Source organism: Wickerhamomyces anomalus (assembly GCF_001661255.1).
Source record: "Wickerhamomyces anomalus NRRL Y-366-8 unplaced genomic scaffold WICANscaffold_5, whole genome shotgun sequence".
NCBI classification, from domain to species: domain Eukaryota; kingdom Fungi; phylum Ascomycota; class Saccharomycetes; order Phaffomycetales; family Wickerhamomycetaceae; genus Hansenula; species Hansenula anomala.
In genome coordinates, this window is record NW_017567114.1 from 786,904 (window position 1) to 804,935 (window position 18,032).

The following is an 18,032-nucleotide window of genomic DNA, read 5'->3' on the forward strand; positions in this document are numbered from 1 at the left end:
AATGATAATAAAGCATTAATCACTTCATTAACAACACCAAACAATCAAAAGAATTTATTTGGAGATCACTACAATAGATTTAAACAACTTAAATGCTACAAAGAAGATAACATTGTTACATTCCATCATATTTCAGGTATCTCAAACTGCTCAGATTTTCTCACCAAGAAATACTCAGGTCCTGAAATTCAAAAGACATTAACCTCCACACCATTCAAGAATCATTTCTTTTTAAATCTATAGGTACTTCACTCATTCTTTCATATTCAATCACAACCAATTGAACACCGGTTAACAAAAGACAACACAATATAGTTCCAAATCAAGTTTCATCATATTTAATATTATTACATTCAATAAATACTCAGAAATGAGGGGGGGAATGTCAGGTATTACATAACCAGAATAACCAATTATGCACAATTCATCAATACTCAACATTTCACATCAACTATAAGAAGAATCAAGAATCCACTAATTGTAACATTATATGTATATTAATAGAACATCGGAATTACCTTATATACACACAGTAGAGGATATTCTGTCAAAATCCGTCGGTTACCGGGCCGAACCCCGGACTTTGGAGTACTTTACTAAAATGGGCTTTAGCGAGACATAAAGAATTGAACGAAAAGAAATTGACAATAATCAAGTGGATTTTGTTGAATAATTGGGAGCTTATAGATGGTGGTATTATACATTGTTGCTTTTGTCTCTTTTCAAGCTGGTTGCAGCTGGATCTGTTCAAATTCTTTTTGTGTTCATTTGTGGAAAATAGAGATGTATACTTATTCAATTTAAAGCGATCTTTCTATATGATAATGTTCTCAAAGGTTTCAAGCTATTTTTTCAATACTGTGCTAGACAATGCCAAGTGTTCCAACTTCCACCACTAGATTCTTCAGGACTCCTGGCCCGTTTATTGTTAATTCAAGAGATAGAACTTTCCAGAGATATACTGAAGCTGAATTGGAAATAGGACCAATTGCCAGTACACCATCAGCCAACATTGATATAGTATTTGGAGGCCCGCTAGTTGGGTTTATTGATGTGACTGGTTTTGATGATGGATATGACCCTGATATAAGTGAAGGTGAAACAATTGAATCAATCAAGACTCCACTCGTTCCAGTTGAAGGTGATAACGTTAAAGATGGTACTTTATATGCGGTCAACTTAGATAATTACTACAAGGAGTATTGTGCTTATTCTGGTGATGAAGATACTGATGAGGAAGATGAGGAAGTTTGCACTGAGGTTAGAATGCTGCTGAAGGAACCAATTGATGAGGCTTCACAACGTCAAATGCTCGAACACCGTGCCACAAGCAGTGAAGAAGAGAACTTGGTGCGCAATTCCTCGGATGACAGATTTGATATGGAGGAAGAAAGAAGAACCACCTCGAAAAGCTCAGAAATGTCCCGTTTCGTTGAATAAAGATCTGATAATTTGGAGTTTGATGGTTGTAGGCATTCGCGAATTGGATCTATGTTGTTTTTCCAGGAAAAAACATCAACAAATCGAAAAAAGCACCTGGTGCAGAAGATCAATACAAAACGAAAGGTCAGTTCCTGGTTCAGGCGATCAGCTCAAGAGAAGAATGGTGAGCTCGACAATTGAGTCGCTCAATAACGTCAAGCTGGATAAAGCTTCTCAGGATGAGCAGTATACTGACATTACTCAACTATTGTTCACCAAGGCCCAAAAGCTTAAAGTTGGTACAGTTGTTAAATCTCCATCATTCTCTTTATTTGAAGGTACACATGCTCTTGAAGTGACTAATGATAAATTGGATTCAGGATTGATCGAATTGAGTGAAGATGAACTACAATTTGATTTCAAAAAAGGTCGTTCATTGAAAGAAGTGTTGCATATTAGTGATTATATATTTAGATCGGTATTTGTATGGTTGAACAATGCTTCATTACCTGTCACAGTGTTCAGTTGTCGTTATGTTGAAAATATTTTGGTCAACTATACCAACAACATCAGGGGTGGGTTGTCTAGTTGTAAATTTTATGATCCAAAGGAAACTATTGAACAAGTTGGTAACGTGGAAAATCAATTAGTTCATAAGGTTTTAAGGAGTGTTGTATTGGGGGTTTTACATTTTGTTAGATTAAGCTTGACGTTAGGACAAAGTGGTGTTGTCTATGAAGAAGAAGCTATAAACACTCAGAATATGAATCTTGATGTCTTGTCATTAATCGGATCTGATCAAGTCTTGGGAGAAATTATAAGTTCAATCAATTTCTTATCAAAACATTTTGCTGGAGAAAAAGATGCAACTTTAATTACCAACATTTTACAAATATTAAAGAAATTGATTGATTTACCGTTTTTCCTTAGTGTTAAAATTCCAAGAAACTCAAATGGTAAAACTGTTAATGTGGAAGTTTTAGACTCATTATTGAGAAATTGTGCATTGCTACAACAAAACCTTGACTATTTAAATGCACTTGATGAAATTCCAGGTTTATTTAGTCTGGGGATACAAAAAAGGCTAGATAATAGATCACCAACAAGATCGTTAATATCGCCAAATCAAGAAGATTACTCTTCATTAGAATTGATGTTGAACGATTTTAAACAAATATTTGAAGTTAGATATAGAAGTGATATTTTAGAATTGAAAAATTATACTTTGAATTTTGCAAATAAGTCTCATCATACAGTTTCTCGTGCATTTTTCCCATTGTTTTTAATAAGAGATGATAGATCAGTCCTTGGTGATGAACAATTTGATGAACTATTAATGGAAGATTTATTAACTTTTACATGTTGTGATGCCGCTTTATTCAATACTGATAATCTAGTTGCAAAAAACAAAGTTAATGGCTTTATGGAACAAATGAATATTGCATATTTTGAATGGTATAGTGCAATGAGTCAAAATCCTTGTCGTCAAAGACAACATTTTTCAAGAGCAATAGTTCTTTTTGACACATTACAAGCTAATTCTGAAGAATTGGAAATGGAATTAGAGAATGTCTTCCAAATCAAAGATCATTTTGAAGACGAACAAGGTAATTCAATACCAGCATTGCCAATTTCTTCATGGGTTTATTATCAAAAGTTGTTTATAATGTTGCAAGTTGTTCTTAGAGGGTTTGAATTGGATGTTTATAAAATCTGGGAATATCAATCAATGTATTGGTATGCAAGTTATTTGATTGATCACATTGAAGCTTTATTGAATAGAATTACACAATACAATAATTATAAAATTGAAAGTATTAAAGATATGAGCAAGAAATTGAAAAAGAAATCAGGTGAACAAAAGGCTAGATATAAGGAAAAATATCACTTCAAATTGGAAAACATTTTACCAATTTTGGAGAGAACAAATGAAGTTATCAAGAATTTGATAATTAAAAATCAAATCTTTAGAGGAATTTGCCATTTACAATTATACAACTTGGAATCCCTAACTAAGAATGGCTATGTTAAAACTCCTGATTTCCCATTCATCAAAGATGATTCAATTTTATATGATTTAAGAATGAAACCATTCTCTACAGTTGGAGTTCCATCATGCCCAACATTTGATGATTTCACAAGAGAAATTCAACATATAAGTATCACCAAAGAGAAGGCGAATGAGATAAAAACAACAATATTAGAACAAATCAAGTATTTTGTTGAAGAGATTGAAAAAGATAGCAAATCTATTGGAATGAGATTAAACAAATTAGATTGGATCAATTGGTTTAAAGAATTACAGAAAAGTACTATAGGTATTACTTTGACTTCTATTAAAAACCAAGAAGCAAATAGTCCAAGTGATTATAGAGCTGTTGTATCTTCAGAAGGATTCCATAGATACTTCCCATTAGTAAAGGTGGAGGCTAAAAAGTAATGAAATGTGAAACGAGTATATTAATTAACCTGTAAGCCCTAATCGTGTCATGTGATCTCATCAGCATTGCCAGCCCTAACATCCAAACACCTCAGTAACAAATCTGCTTTTCTGTGTTGCCCCCACCGCCAAAAAAATCAAAATTTCCAAAAACGACAACAAAAAAAAATCATCAGCACTTTCGCGAATTCGAAAAACCGCCCATAGTTAAGAGATTTTTGGACAAGGGACACACCAGCGAAAAAAAAAGTACCCATTCTGAGGAAAAGCATATTCAAACAATTTTTCAACTACAATTTCAATCTAGTTTTAGTTTTACTTCAACACCAAGCATCCAAAGAATCATTCAAAATGCCTCCAAAATTCGATCCAAATGAAGTTAAATTTATCTACCTAAGAGCCACTGGTGGTGAAGTCGGTGCTTCAGCTGCTTTAGCTCCAAAAATTGGTCCTTTAGGTTTATCCCCAAAAAAAGTTGGTGAAGATATTGCTAAAGCTACCACTAAATTCAAAGGTATCAGAGTTACTGTTCAATTAAGAATCCAAAACAGACAAGCTGTTGCCTCTGTTGTCCCATCTGCTTCATCATTGGTTATCACTGCATTAAAAGAACCACCAAGAGATCGTAAGAAGGAAAAAAATGTTAAACACACTGGTAACATTCCATTAGAAGAAATAATTGAAGTTGCTAGACAAATGAGAGAAAAATCTTTTGGTAAAACTTTAGCTTCAGTCACCAAAGAAATCTTAGGTACTGCTCAATCCGTTGGTGCTAGAGTTAACTTCAAAAATCCTCATGATATCATTGAAGCTATTAACGCTGGTGAAATTGATATCCCAGAAAACTAAGTTTTAACTAACTAAATTTTAGATCATTGTTTTATTGGGTATCAAAAAAAAGAAGGTAAACGAATTTTAATATTTTGAAGAAGGAGTTTCTTTTAATTATATGTATATTGATTAAATGGGGTGTTTTCATGAGAATCTTTTTGTTAAAAATCACTTGTAAACATCTAAATCAGGGTGAAAGTGATCAAGTGTTTTTAAAAAAAGAAAGTTCATTATTGTTGTTGTTATTCAAGTGTATCCAAATTGTGTGTGAGTTCAAAATTGTATAAATGTATAGACAGTTTGCCAACACTCTGGTGCCTAATCAAGGATATATTTATATGTCCTTGGAACTATATTAGGTTCCTATTTTGGTGCAAACAAGAGAGAACTGCTACTTACTCACCAAGATATGCTTTTTATATAACTAATACTTCGGTTTTGGTTCCAGATAGTTATATTGGTCCATTTCAATAGCTAACATCATTACATTCACACTCACAACAATTTTTGGATTACACTTGGATTAACAATCACTTGATGGCTTCTTTTTTTTTGCAACTTTGATCACTAAAAAGGAACCCTCTCGCTTGTAAATTAATCCATTAATTGTAATCTCTAGTATATAGTCTAATATAAAAAACTTCAACTGCTTCACCAATAGCTTCAACTAAATCGGTAAAGGCACTGCTGAACAGCGGTTTCTGCCATTTTCTCCAGTTTGTTTTTCTTTGCCAAAATCAAAATATTGGGATCCTTTATCGAAAGGAAAAACATAAACAAACAGAATAACAAGAGAAACCCAGTCTATTCGAACATGTCGGATTCAATAGGTATGTTTATATTGATTTGTCAGTGCCAGATTTCGTATCGTACTAACTTTTAACTTTTACAAAAGACCGTGTATTCGTGAAGGCAATTTCCACCATAAGAGCACTATCCACCAGATCAGGATATGGATCTTTACCTAGACCACCAGTGGAAAATCGTATAAGACTATATGGGTTATATAAACAAGCAACAGGTGAGTATAAATGTTTCCAGAACCTGGTATTGAGATAAAGCAGCTAACAACGTTCATAGAGGGAAATGTTGAAGGGATAATGGAGAGACCAATAGGTTCAACGCCAGAAGACGAAAGTGCACGTCGAAAATATGATGCATGGAAATCAGAAGAAGGATTGAGCAAAACAGAGGCTAAGCGTCGGTATATTTCTTATTTGATTGATACTATGAAAACATACGCTAGTGGTACTCATGAAGCTCGTGAATTATTAGGAGAATTGGAATATCTATGGGATCAAATCAAAGATGTTATACCAACTCCCTCACCTCCAATGACACCAATACCGCAATTGATAGGAGCTGGTAGTCTTGGTGGTAGTTTGTATGGTGACTCGTTCTTGGATGATAGAAGCGGGTTTTTACACAATAGCTCTATAAGACATCATCATCATAATAATAGCCATGGGGATAATTCTTATCTCAGTAGAGATGTTGCTGTATTGAAAAAAGAAGTTAGTGTTGCACTTAGAAGAATCAATGATGAATTGAATCAAATCAATAATAAAAAAGATGAAGAGGGACATTATAAAAAGAGATCAAATCAATACGGTTCAAAAGGAATCTTTGAAAATGAAACATTGAAAAGATTTGGTAGAATTTTGTTAAAAATTGTTGGAGGTGTTGTTAAAAGATTTATAATTGATATTGTTGTATTGATTAGTGTTATAAAATTTATCAAGTTTAAGAATGGGTTAGATATTAACCTATTGAATGGACAAAGTGGGTCCACAACAGCAGGTGATGTTGGAGTTGAAAAAAGTTTAATAACAAGATTTTTGTTCACGGTGTTCAAACTGCTAAATAAAGTGAATTTGGTGAATTTCAATCGGCTTTATATTGAAATTGATTGAATTGAAATGATGATAATGATTTAACGAAATTAAGGGCAAATGGACAGTTGAGCTGTTCTGTACTGAAGTTATTAGTATATCTACAATTGACACTTAATCAATATTCATTCAACAACATAGTATAATTGATAATATTTTTTTTACATAACCTTAATGTACAGATGACACTGTAACCTTTTCTAATTTTTTTAGTGATTTTATGAAATTTTTACATCATAAAACAAAAATAAACTAAAAGAACCTATGAACAAATTGAAATAAAAAAAGAGTTGAATATTAATCAACAAATAAAAAAAAAACCAAGAACTCCCAAGAATTAAAGACAACAAAACCTTATAGACATTTCCAAAAACCGTTACAAAACATGACACATAATAATTTCTAGTATGAGTAAACTGAACTTGACAATCTTCATCTAAGCACGTTTAGGTATACTGTTATTTATCACATTATTAACATCAGCATAATCTATCACAACACCTTTATCTGAACATTTTGCCTTTGATCTTAATTCAGTACATAATCCATCAATATCAATCTCACTATATTTAGGATGAGCAGTGATTCTATCCCAAATTTCAGTACACTTCAACATTTTACCATCTGTTAATGGAACAACATCACTATAATCCTCTATTCCCAATTCTTGTTTAACTGTTGGTTTAGGGGTTTCTTTTGTAGCAGTTGCAGTTGATGTACGTCTCTCCACTAGTGGAGATTTAGCTTGGTTGAATATACCAAATGGATCATAAATAGATTCTTCAGTGGTTAACGAGCTTAATGGATCATCTTGTATTTGTTCATTATTACCTTCATTGAAAAATGTATCAAATCCATTATCATTGACAAAAGCTAATGTTGGATCAAAAGTGGTGTTGAAATTATCATTATTATTATTCAAGAAGGATAATGGATCATCATTCAAATTCAACAAATTGTTATTATTATTATCTGTTGTAGTCTTTGGAGTATCATCAGAAGATGTCAATGGTGTACTTGCATTTGAAATTCTTGAAGATGATGTTCTCTTCTTTGGAACTGGACAATCTTTTGTACCACAAGCTTGATTCAAATCTTTACAGAAATCACTTATACCTTCATCAAAATGTTCGTTGAATTTGAAATCATTTCCATCATCTTGGAAACCTTGATGATGTTCTTTAACTTTGGTAAATAATGGGAGATCACGTTGATCATCAGTATTGTATAGTTCAAAAGGAGAAGATTCAGCAGAAGAAGTAGTTGAAGAATCAGAAGCTAAACCAGGGGCAGAGCTAGTGTTTTGATTATTTGCTTTAGCACTTGTTGTTGAATTTTTACGACTCCATGGGAATTCAAATGAAAATGGTTGTTGAGGCATTTTTGTGTTGAAATCATCTAATGGAGAAGAATTTGTTCTTGAAGATTTGTTATCATCACCACTAAAGACTGAAGAATTTGAATCATTTGAATCATTTGATGAAATAATACTTTTGGTATAACTATTACCAACAGGAGTTGGAACTTTTGGTAAGTTTAAATCACTTATATCATGAGTTCCACGATGTTTAGCTAATTCATTCATCAACATTTGAACTTGTAATCTTAAAAATTCAGATTCAGTATTTGCAGACTTTTTTTCATCCTCTAAATTTTCAATCTTCTCTTCCAATTCTTTCAATTTACGCTCTTTACGTTCTCTGAATGCCCTTTGAGCAGCTCTATTTTGAGCAGTTCTCTTATTCTTAGGCTCTGTAGCTAAAGGTTTACGACCTGGTTTATTAATCTTCTTATTGTTATCCTCTTGTCTTTTGGTGTCAGCCTCCTGGCTGCTTTCTCTGAGCTCTTCAGAGAGCAATCTTTTAGGTACCACGTCAGCCATTATATCTTGAGCAGGGTGTTTAAACTTGTGAAAAGGTAAAAGCAGTGATGTATTTGAATGAGATGAGATGGTGATAATACAGGTATCAATCAATTAGTAATCCAAAGCAGCTTTAATTAACAACGTAACCTTCACTAACAGCAGCAGCAGCAGAACCCTATGGTTGTGATTATTGGGGACTAGTACCTGGTATAATGCCAAAAGCTATTCAACTAGATGGCACCTGGTTATGGCTAAAGACAAGATGATTCATTCAGTTGATGCTTAAACGAGTCAATTAATTATTCGCCACTGGAGATGACAAATCACAGGAGGTTACCTGGCTTTACAAGGTGTTAACGGGTTTAGATCCCCTTCTAGAACCGGTGAGACAAAAAGAATAGACCTCATCAGCGAAGAGTACGAGCACTTCATACTTTGACATGGGTGGGTTCAATGAGTCAAAGGCCTAGAATCTTTGTATAGCATCATCTCTGGATCGATTGGAAATTGTCAGTAATAATATCGAGTGACGATGTGATGATTAATCTCCAGACTGCCAACCCCCAGCTGCTCAACAAGAATCACATGTATACTACAGACTTTTCAGCACTGCTTCATTCATTAAAAGGTCAAGATGGAACGTGTCCAACATCATCAGAATTCAACAATCTTTGATGAGGTTTCTCTCTCTCAGTTTGCCCACCAGGCTTTCCATTTGGATCAATGTCATTTTCCTTCCTCGTCGATGCTGGCTCTGGAAAGAAGAAAATGGTGTCTAAAATACGGTAGGATTTTTCAAACCTTGAGACATGACCTGTAGAGGTACCAAAGCTTAAAACCATACTGTTTAATCTTCTCAATATTTGTACAAGGTACCACAAAAGTTGTCTCAAACTGCAATTTGTTTGCTTAACTATAGTTATTGGGCATGTCTTTACATTTGGCGAAAAAATTCCATCACGACATTTCAAATGGCAAAATGCTATACTGGCCTTGAATTCTGGAGGCATATAACTAAGCTGTCTTTCTTTCAAAAACCCTATGAAGCTGGAGATGATGCTCTCGATATTGAAATCTGGGTCATCAAACAATTTCTCAATCTTTAAACAAAACCCATTTTGTTGAAATTTTTCAAATGTCAAAGATTTATCAATAACCAAATCAGTTGAAACGCCATCAACACAATTATTATGCTTGTTCTTTTTCAATTCTTCCAAGATCCTCTCCAGGGATTTCACAGGACAAACATTAACCATTCTATAGTATTTCAACTTGTGGAAAACACTGTAATGTTCACAATCACATGGGAGATTTTTATGAGACGTACAATTGTCACTTAAGAAAACCTTCTTTTGATAATCATCTGTATTGTCAAAGACATCACGTTCAAATTCAAAAGTTCCTCCATGAATAATATATTCTCGGAAATTAGGCAAGTTATCATCTTCATCGGGGTCTTTTATAATTGAATCATCAAGCAAAAACCCATGATTTTTAAAAATTGGTGGTGGTTCAAAATATTGAATAAGTCCTAGTGTATCCATGAAAGCCCCGGTTGTATAGGTTCGAGATGACACTATGGACCTATCTGAGTCTTTGTCAACACAGTGTCTTTGTAAAACATAACTGTGATATTTGTTATTCCAGATTTCAGAGGCTGACATGTCCATTGGAAGTTTAGATTGGATAATCAAGCCATGTCCTCTAAAGGTTATTTTTGGTAACTTCATCGTTATCTACTGAGAGTCCTATGGGAATTGATTGGGAAGAGAGAAATCCTTTGATATTGACTATTAGATCACTTTTTACGTTGTTATAGGGCACGGTGAAACCCAATGATCATATGAGATGATTAGCTGAGAAGATAATCTCTACAAGCCGAGTCTATAACAGAACTCTTTGTACTACTACTATACTTTATCCTGTTCACTACAAACATTAGTATCTTGTTTTCTAGCTGCTCTTTGATATATATATATTAAGAGTGATGTAAGCCTGTATTCTTGAGCAGAAATTACCAATAATGGCTTTTTGGACGTCTAATCAAAAACATGATTTTAGATGAATTTTAACATTTCAAACCTCTGGTCAAACCAAAGTGGTGCTTAATATCAACAAGCATTGTATTCTTCATAATGACAGTAGCCGCTTCAAACTCATCTGGAACTATGCGCCGCTATCGTTTGTTAGGAACCCTCGATAGACTTTTCAGAGCATCATCAATTGAAATTGGTAATATCAATTACACTCTTCAAGCATATTGTCAATGTACTTCCCAGGATAATAACAACTCAAACGGTATTCTCAAGTATGACTTCAAGGAGATCATGAGGTTTGAAGAACAAGAAGGTGCTTATATGATGACAGAATCCAGACATTCAAGTATGGGTAATAAAACTTCAAAGTTCAAAATAATCATGACCAAAGAATTGTTGAAAGAGCTATATGAAAAACCCAACAGACCAGTGAAATTAATGATCATCTCTGAGATTGAGACACCTGCAGATGGAATTTTGTTCATTGATAATGAGTTGAAGTTTAGTTCAAGATTTGTTAGACAAATGAATCAACAAACTGAAGAACATGCATATGAATTGAACATTGAAGTAAGCACCTCAAAATTAGATAATCCGAAAGGATTGCTTCACCTTACTGAATTCAAGATTAGGATTGTCTTTCCTTACTTTTTTTGGTTTTTCCAGGAATTATTTTCAAAATGATTCCAAGTTGTAAAATGTTCGGTGATGTACTTTTATTGGAATTTGGATTAAGATATGGAATCTTTGCCAAACACAGAGAGCCAATTCATCCAAGAGGTGATGATTTCACTTGGTCTGATGTTTTGAGACATCATTTGAACTCATTTATATATGTATTAATCATGTTTGCATTGTCTATTATCAGCTCAAAATATTTATGAATGTATGCTTTTTTTGCTTGAGAATTCTGTAGTATAGCAACATCACGCTTGATCAATCCTAGAAATACAATATCCACAAGTTCTTATTATATTAAATGATGTTATTATTATTTCTATACCCATCTGTATTTTGATCTTCACCTAAATCAATTGAATCAATTTAGAGTAAGTTTTCTCATCAATCACACCCATATTATAAAGGAATAAGTGCAATTTTCTAACCAACTCTAAAACTTCTTTAGGTTCCATATTTGTAACAACCAACTGTAAAACAGACCCAACATTAATTCTACTAGTACTAAGGAATGTTTCATAGTACAAATAAGCAAATGACCCCATTAAAAATTGACAATCAATACGATCAGTAATACCACCATGACCAGGAATTGTATGACCAAAATCTTTAACTTTAAAAGTTCTTTTCAATCCACTTGCGAAAAATCCACCAAATGGTGCTATTAAAGAAGCAAATGAAGCTAAATTTAATGTATGGAAATAGATTGGTCTAATTGTAATTTTGAAAATTCCAATATTTTCACCAATAATTGGAGGAATTCTAAAATCCTGGGCAATGAAAATTGGATTCTTATCACAAACTATATTGGAAAAAACATTTTCATGTAAATCTTTAACTGGACAAATTAGGTAATTGAAATTTGTTAAGACTTTAGCTAAAACAATACCAATAACAATAGTTGAGATCCAAGCACCAACAAAACCTTCCACAGTTTTCTTTGGAGAAATTGCAATCAATTGGGTTCTTCCAAATGTAATACCACATAAATAAGCCATGATATCATTAGTGATCACTAATAAAACTGGTAATAAGAACCAAATCAACCCATTAAAGATATTGTTGATAATAAGGTGTGCTTGGAAAACAACCAATAATAAAACCATATGAGTAATACATAATTGTGAAAATTGAAATTTATAATGACCTTTTTGTAATGTAGCAACAAAGAAAACGAATCCCAAAACGTAAAGACAATAACTCAAGAATTTATGATGGGTAGCTAATGGTGTAAGGAATTGATTTGTAAAAATTAAATGATTGAATGAATGAATAAATGATTCACCATCAAGGTAATAAATTGTTGTGAATAAGAAATACCAATTCAATGATTTAGTTAATGGCAAGTTTTTCTCTTTTGAAGGTTGTGAAGCAACAAATATACATTCTTTGAAAACCAAGATTTGACATATGAATACTAAAACAACAGTCCATATATGACCTAGTGATAGAATAGTAATAAAGAATAAAAACATAACAATTGTCCAAATTGCTCGAACAATAAAGTTTTGTTTCTTCTTTTCACGTTCACTCAATTGAACTTCATTCTTCGGCTGTGACGATTGTTTCTTCTCTATTATATCTGATGCTGTAGTTGTAGTTGTTGGTGGTGAAGTCTTTTTTTGCTTAGACTTTGGAGAAGTCTTTTTTGGTGCCATTATGTTTGCCCCTAGTATTATTGTTATATTATGGAAAGGACTCAATCAGTGGATAGAATATGGAATTGAGGGTTGATCAGGATCAATTAGTGTGATAATTTAGGAAGCAATTGGAATCTATTGAATCTCTGTGAATGCTTTATATTGTTTTGGATAGCAAAGAAACAATCAACAATAATCAGATTTAAAGTCAAACTGATTCGAAGAAATTTTTTTTTTTTGCCCTTTTTTCTCGTTACTTTTTTTTTTTTTTTTTTTTTTTACTTTGGAACGTGGAAATTTACACATGAAAGATTTCAACATTTTAATTCATTTTAGTTCATTTTAATTCATTTTAATTCATTTCGTCTCTATTAACTTTAAAACTAGATTCTCGATGTTTTTGAATCCATCTGAATTCTCTCCTGTTTTAATCATGATTTCTCGAATCAAATTAATAGCTTTATCCCCCAAATATTTCAAACTTCTTTCGGTATATCCAAAACTATCAGTCTTTTCTAAATAACTCAATGCAAACTTCTTTATATCATCATTATGTGTTCTTTGTTTCAAGATCCCTAACAATGTTTGATCCATAGGGTTCTTATTTAAGGAATGTACTATGGGGAATGATAATTTCCCTTCACTTATATCTTCACAAAATCCTTTATTTAATTGTAATTCATCATTCTTCAAATTCTTATAATCATCTTTAATTTGATATATTATTCCCAATAGGTTAGCCAATGGTATCAAAGAGATCTTGGTCTCTTCTTGACTAAAATGTTCCATCATTCTAACAGATAATCTAAACAACCCACCAGTTTCTAATGGGAGAAGCAAAAATTAGTACTCACATTCCTCACTCCATAGTATATCAAACATTACTCACTATTCATAACCATATTAATGTACTCTTCCTCACTAGGACAGCTTAAATTTTCTCTCCAATATAAATCAAGACTTTGACCTCTATGTAAATTCAACATTTCTTCATTGAAAACATCAACCAACTTGGGGTCCAGTTGTAATAAACAATTCAATGCCTTAAAATACATATAATTTGATGAGTTAATAGTGTAGGGAATCCCAAATATCAAATGTGCAGTTGGTTTACCACGTCTTAAATTTGAATCATCTTCAATATCATCAATCAATAAGGACGAAGTATGTAGTATTTCAATCACTTTGGATATCTGCTCAATCTGTATAGGTGGTACTTTGTATATTGTATTGAATAATTGGATCAATAGAGTACGTAGATGTTTTCCTGGGGTTGTTGTTAAATAATCATATGGAGCTGTGATGAGCTGGAACAAAATTGGTTAGTATCATCATTTCTAGGAAAGAGTATATAACTAAACTCACGTTTTCCTTCTGATCTGACCATTGTGGAGTCTTGATTATTTCCTCTATATTACTTTCCATTTCAATTGATCTTTTATTAGCTCTTTGTAATGAAATTCTGAAATGTGTCAAGTTTTGAAGTGTTTTTGCCGTTGTGAAAAATAAACAAAAGAAGCATTTCGCGAAATTTATATGATTTAACGTGGAAAAAGGTCATTTTTGTTTGATTTGAGAGGTGGAATTGTGCTGAAATGGTGTAATAAAATGACAGAAAATAGATGAGGGTAATTCATGAATTATTATCAATTAAAAATGCTGTTGTTTCTTATAAATTTGAGAAAATAGAGCTCATGATAGCTAGTTGTTATGGGCACGCCTTTCAATTCAAGATTAAAATTAATATATCTTCAAATTTATATAATAAATATAGGTTAATTTTACTATTAAAATAATTAGAAAATTATAAATTTTTTATTACTTAAGTGTTTTGGTTTGATTTTAACAACTTTTGAAAAACAAATAGAATTATTCTAACTTTAACAACCTCCTTTACTATATTTCATAAAACAAATTAAGAACCTTGAGGTTGTACTAGAAAAAAATTTGGAAAATGTTAGATATTAATACATAAGTACATTTAATAGGCCATTCTATAGTGTATAATCAATTATTCAAGGTATCTTTTTCATGTCGTTGTTGAATAAACCTATCTTTTATTTAAAGTGTCGGCTTTTTGCGGCCGCCTGCCTTGTGCTAAGAACCGATTTCAATACACATCGACAATCAAAAAAAGATGTAAATTCATCCAATTAACGAGTTACTAAAAACACCTACAAATAATTAAATATATTTATGACCATTCATGCATTAAGAAATTGACAAAAAAAACCATTATAATAAACTGGAATAACTAAATTTAAAAACAAAATTAAAAAACTATAATAAACATTCACTTTCTCTCTCTCTTTTTTATTTCTTTCTTTAAAAAACAACCAAAAAAACACACATATAACCAACTTAAAAAAATTTTTTCTTATAAAAAAACACACACAAAAATACCTTAACATAATAAATAATAATAAGTTCTTTTTTTCTTTCTCCTATGCACTTCCCCCTTTTTAATTCATAACAATAATATTTTATTCAGAAACAGTATAATAACTTCCAAAAACGTTCCAGTGAAACTTGGCCAATAATGAAATTCTTGAAGCAATAGAACCAATATCATCCTCTTCATTAGTAGTGGTAGTGGTAGTAGTAGCACTAGCAACAGCAACATTACCATTCCCACTAACAGGCATGACATTGTTTAATTTTTCATGTTCTAAATCAACAACTTTCTCTTTAATAATATTGAAGACTCGTTGTTCCATTAATGAATAAACTTGTGAAGAAGGTTGAGTTTGTTTAATCAACCAAGAAAATGCAAATTCCACAGTTTTTTCATTAGGTATAATCATTAAAGGATTTGAACGTCTAGATATTTGTAAGGCGATTGCACCTATATTTCTTGTCCATTTGACATTACCATTTTCATCAGTGATTAAAGCCAAGATTTCCTTCTTGAGTGATTCTATTGATTCATTTGTGATTAATTGATTATTATTAGATTGATGGCAAAGTTGTTTGAAAAGGGCAATGCATAGTTGTAAACAAACAACTTGACGAACATTTGCTCTAAGGACAATTAATCTTGCGTGATCAAATGCTAATGATGATGGGAATTCACTAACCATTTTGGAACATGATAATAATGATAATATTGCTTGTGTTGTAATGATTCTTGGTGTGGTTTCACTATTGTTGAACTGTTGGAACCATTTAACAGAATCTGATATATCTAATTTACAACGAGCAATCATTTGTAAGAAATAATCTCTTTCAAATTCCACAGCAGTCTCCACTAGGACAGGTCTTAAGATTCTAATTTGATGGTTTGCAACATCTAATTTCATAGCTTCCAAGATTGTGAAAATCATTCTTAAACCTTCAACTAATTTTAAAACAGATTTTGATTCATCAGCTTCGACAAATTTCGTCAACATTTCATCAACCCAAGAATCCCTCATTGGTGCACAATGTGATTTGAAAATAGATGATAACCAATTAGCCAGCTTAACGAAATCTAATGAATGGTTTGATAATTGTTGCATGATTAGTTCAATATCTAAAACATCAATAACCGTTTGTTTATCTTTAGAAGGTAATAATGAAATCAAAATATCTCTTAGTGTTTGAAACAGATTTGGTAACCTTGATGAATTTTTAGAAAAAACATGTTGATTTTGATAATATTCTTCAATTTCTAATTGAACTCCTGACCAATATTTATCATAAGTGACTTTTTTACGACGACCTCTTTCACCATCAAGATTTGGTCTGAATTGTAATTGTGGGTCAAATAAAATATCATGTCTTAGTTGAGGGTTTTTCAAAATTTCAGCCAGGTCGATTTCACGTAATGATTGAATATTTACTGGTGGTAAAGGTGCTGGTGGAGTTGATGTTGTTGATGTAGTTGTGGAGAATATGTTTGTAGTTGATGGATCCTTGATTTTGGATTGGAAGAAATCCAAGTTTTTAGATGAGAATAAAATGTTTGGTAATGATCTTGATCTATATTTACGTATTTTGGAAGATGATGGTTTATGTTTTCTTTTTTGATTTGTTGATGATGATGCTGTGGTAGTAGTTGATGGTGGCACAACAACTTGAACTTTCTTTTCAATAATGTGATGATGATGATGGTCTTCTTCTAAAGAGGGACATGCAGTTGGAGTGGATATGAATGAGTTTTGACTAGTTTCAAATGATAATGGGGGTATATCTAATTTGCCATCTTCGGTAGAGTCATTTGAAGCAGTTGTGGAATGAGGGATAGGATGATGGTGATGATGATGAATATGAGCTGTAGCAGATGGAGTAGACGGACCAGCAGAGATAACAGAGTTGACTTGATCAGTGTTTGTAGTTGTTGAGTTGGTGTTTGTTGGAGTTGAAGTTGGAGGTTGATTTAACGATATTGTAGAATCCAATCTAGCTCTTTTGGCATGGGTGGACTCCTGAGTTGCAGTGGGTGCCTGAGGCATGACTCTTTTGGAGGAGTCGAAGAAGACTGTTCTGAAGGTGTTTTCCTCTGAAAAGATCTGGTCGTTGTTGTCCTGGTTGTTGTTTAACTGGGAGTTCATGATGATGGTAATATTCAGGAGTGGAATGACTCTAATATTAAGGCTAATTCCGTAGTTGCAAAGCAGTGGGTATATTTATTTGGTGGTGATGATAGTGATAATAGTAATAGTGTGATAACAGTATGGTAATAGTATGGCAATAGTATGGAGTAAAAATGGTACAACAGAAATAAACAAACTTGTTGTTATAAATATCCAAATTCCCTTTCGTTGTCTTTTGAATTCAAATTTCAACACTTTTTTTTTCTTTGGAAAAAGAAACAGACCAAAAAAAAAAAAAGGAAAAAAAAGAGGATAATGGCAGAATGCGGTAATACTCCGTTTGTGGACATGTCCTATAGTAAGGTTAAAGTTAGGATATAGGCTACAGAGGATATGACTGAGTTACGAAGGATTGGTGGTGGTGGTGGTATTACTTGTATTGGTATTGGTTAATCTATTATATTATATGGTTTTTCTATTATATCATCTCCTTGATGTCTCCTAGTCCATGTATTCACCAATAAAGTCGTGGGTATTAATGAATATTTCACCTCATCTCGAGACCTTCAACCTTCGTCAAACCTCCTTCAACGGGCCTGTGCAAACTTAATCCAAGAACCATAATCACTCAGCATATCCTCTTAGACCCACACTACCAAATCATCTGGATTAACTCAATAAACCTAATTACATAGATGAGATCATAGACCTATTC

The 18,032-nt window shown here is 32.5% G+C and overlaps 9 protein-coding genes across 9 annotated transcripts; 5 read left to right on the top strand and 4 right to left on the bottom strand.

Annotated features, from left to right (window-relative positions):
- Nucleotides 1–548: 548 nt before the first annotated feature.
- WICANDRAFT_70153 (uncharacterized protein) lies at nucleotides 549–1,440 on the top strand (the record flags this gene model as incomplete). The annotated part of the gene is made up of 1 exon (XM_019184194.1): nucleotides 549–1,440. The coding sequence occupies exon 1, from the start codon at nucleotides 871–873 to the stop codon at nucleotides 1,438–1,440; it is 570 nt and encodes a 189-aa protein (XP_019037409.1). The 5' UTR covers nucleotides 549–870.
- Nucleotides 1,441–1,660: 220 nt separating this feature from the next.
- Nucleotides 1,661–3,592, top strand: MAK10 (Mak10p; the record flags this gene model as incomplete). Its single annotated transcript, XM_019180961.1, has 2 exons — nucleotides 1,661–2,047; nucleotides 2,081–3,592. Coding segments are annotated over 2 exons (1,899 nt in total), but the record flags the coding sequence as incomplete, so codon positions are not given.
- A 621-nt stretch (nucleotides 3,593–4,213) lies between these two features.
- WICANDRAFT_80356 (60S ribosomal protein uL11) lies at nucleotides 4,214–4,711 on the top strand (the record flags this gene model as incomplete). The annotated part of the gene is made up of 1 exon (XM_019185052.1): nucleotides 4,214–4,711. One exon carries the CDS (start codon nucleotides 4,214–4,216, stop codon nucleotides 4,709–4,711), a length of 498 nt encoding a protein of 165 aa, XP_019037411.1.
- A 796-nt stretch (nucleotides 4,712–5,507) lies between these two features.
- Nucleotides 5,508–6,606, top strand: WICANDRAFT_64345 (acyl-CoA-binding domain-containing protein; the record flags this gene model as incomplete). Its single annotated transcript, XM_019183714.1, has 3 exons — nucleotides 5,508–5,523; nucleotides 5,589–5,714; nucleotides 5,774–6,606. 3 exons carry the CDS (start codon nucleotides 5,508–5,510, stop codon nucleotides 6,604–6,606), a joined length of 975 nt encoding a protein of 324 aa, XP_019037412.1.
- Nucleotides 6,607–7,030: 424 nt separating this feature from the next.
- On the bottom strand, nucleotides 7,031–8,377 carry CAD1 (Cad1p; the record flags this gene model as incomplete). The annotated part of the gene is made up of 1 exon (XM_019180992.1): nucleotides 7,031–8,377. A coding segment is annotated over one exon (1,347 nt), but the record flags the coding sequence as incomplete, so codon positions are not given.
- A 701-nt stretch (nucleotides 8,378–9,078) lies between these two features.
- Nucleotides 9,079–10,179, bottom strand: WICANDRAFT_80359 (uncharacterized protein; the record flags this gene model as incomplete). Its single annotated transcript, XM_019185053.1, has 1 exon — nucleotides 9,079–10,179. The coding sequence occupies one exon, from the start codon at nucleotides 10,177–10,179 to the stop codon at nucleotides 9,079–9,081; it is 1,101 nt and encodes a 366-aa protein (XP_019037414.1).
- Nucleotides 10,180–10,215: 36 nt separating this feature from the next.
- WICANDRAFT_101488 (uncharacterized protein) lies at nucleotides 10,216–11,369 on the top strand (the record flags this gene model as incomplete). The annotated part of the gene is made up of 2 exons (XM_019180323.1): nucleotides 10,216–11,141; nucleotides 11,177–11,369. The coding sequence occupies exons 1-2, from the start codon at nucleotides 10,585–10,587 to the stop codon at nucleotides 11,367–11,369; spliced, it is 750 nt and encodes a 249-aa protein (XP_019037415.1). The 5' UTR covers nucleotides 10,216–10,584.
- Nucleotides 11,370–11,510: 141 nt separating this feature from the next.
- Nucleotides 11,511–12,821, bottom strand: CDS1 (phosphatidate cytidylyltransferase; the record flags this gene model as incomplete). The annotated part of the gene is made up of 1 exon (XM_019182171.1): nucleotides 11,511–12,821. One exon carries the CDS (start codon nucleotides 12,819–12,821, stop codon nucleotides 11,511–11,513), a length of 1,311 nt encoding a protein of 436 aa, XP_019037416.1.
- Nucleotides 12,822–13,160: 339 nt separating this feature from the next.
- On the bottom strand, nucleotides 13,161–17,236 carry WICANDRAFT_64350 (uncharacterized protein; the record flags this gene model as incomplete). The annotated part of the gene is made up of 4 exons (XM_019183715.1): nucleotides 13,161–13,627; nucleotides 13,693–14,110; nucleotides 14,169–14,265; nucleotides 15,333–17,236. The coding sequence occupies 4 exons, from the start codon at nucleotides 17,234–17,236 to the stop codon at nucleotides 13,161–13,163; spliced, it is 2,886 nt and encodes a 961-aa protein (XP_019037417.1).
- Nucleotides 17,237–18,032: the final 796 nt, after the last annotated feature.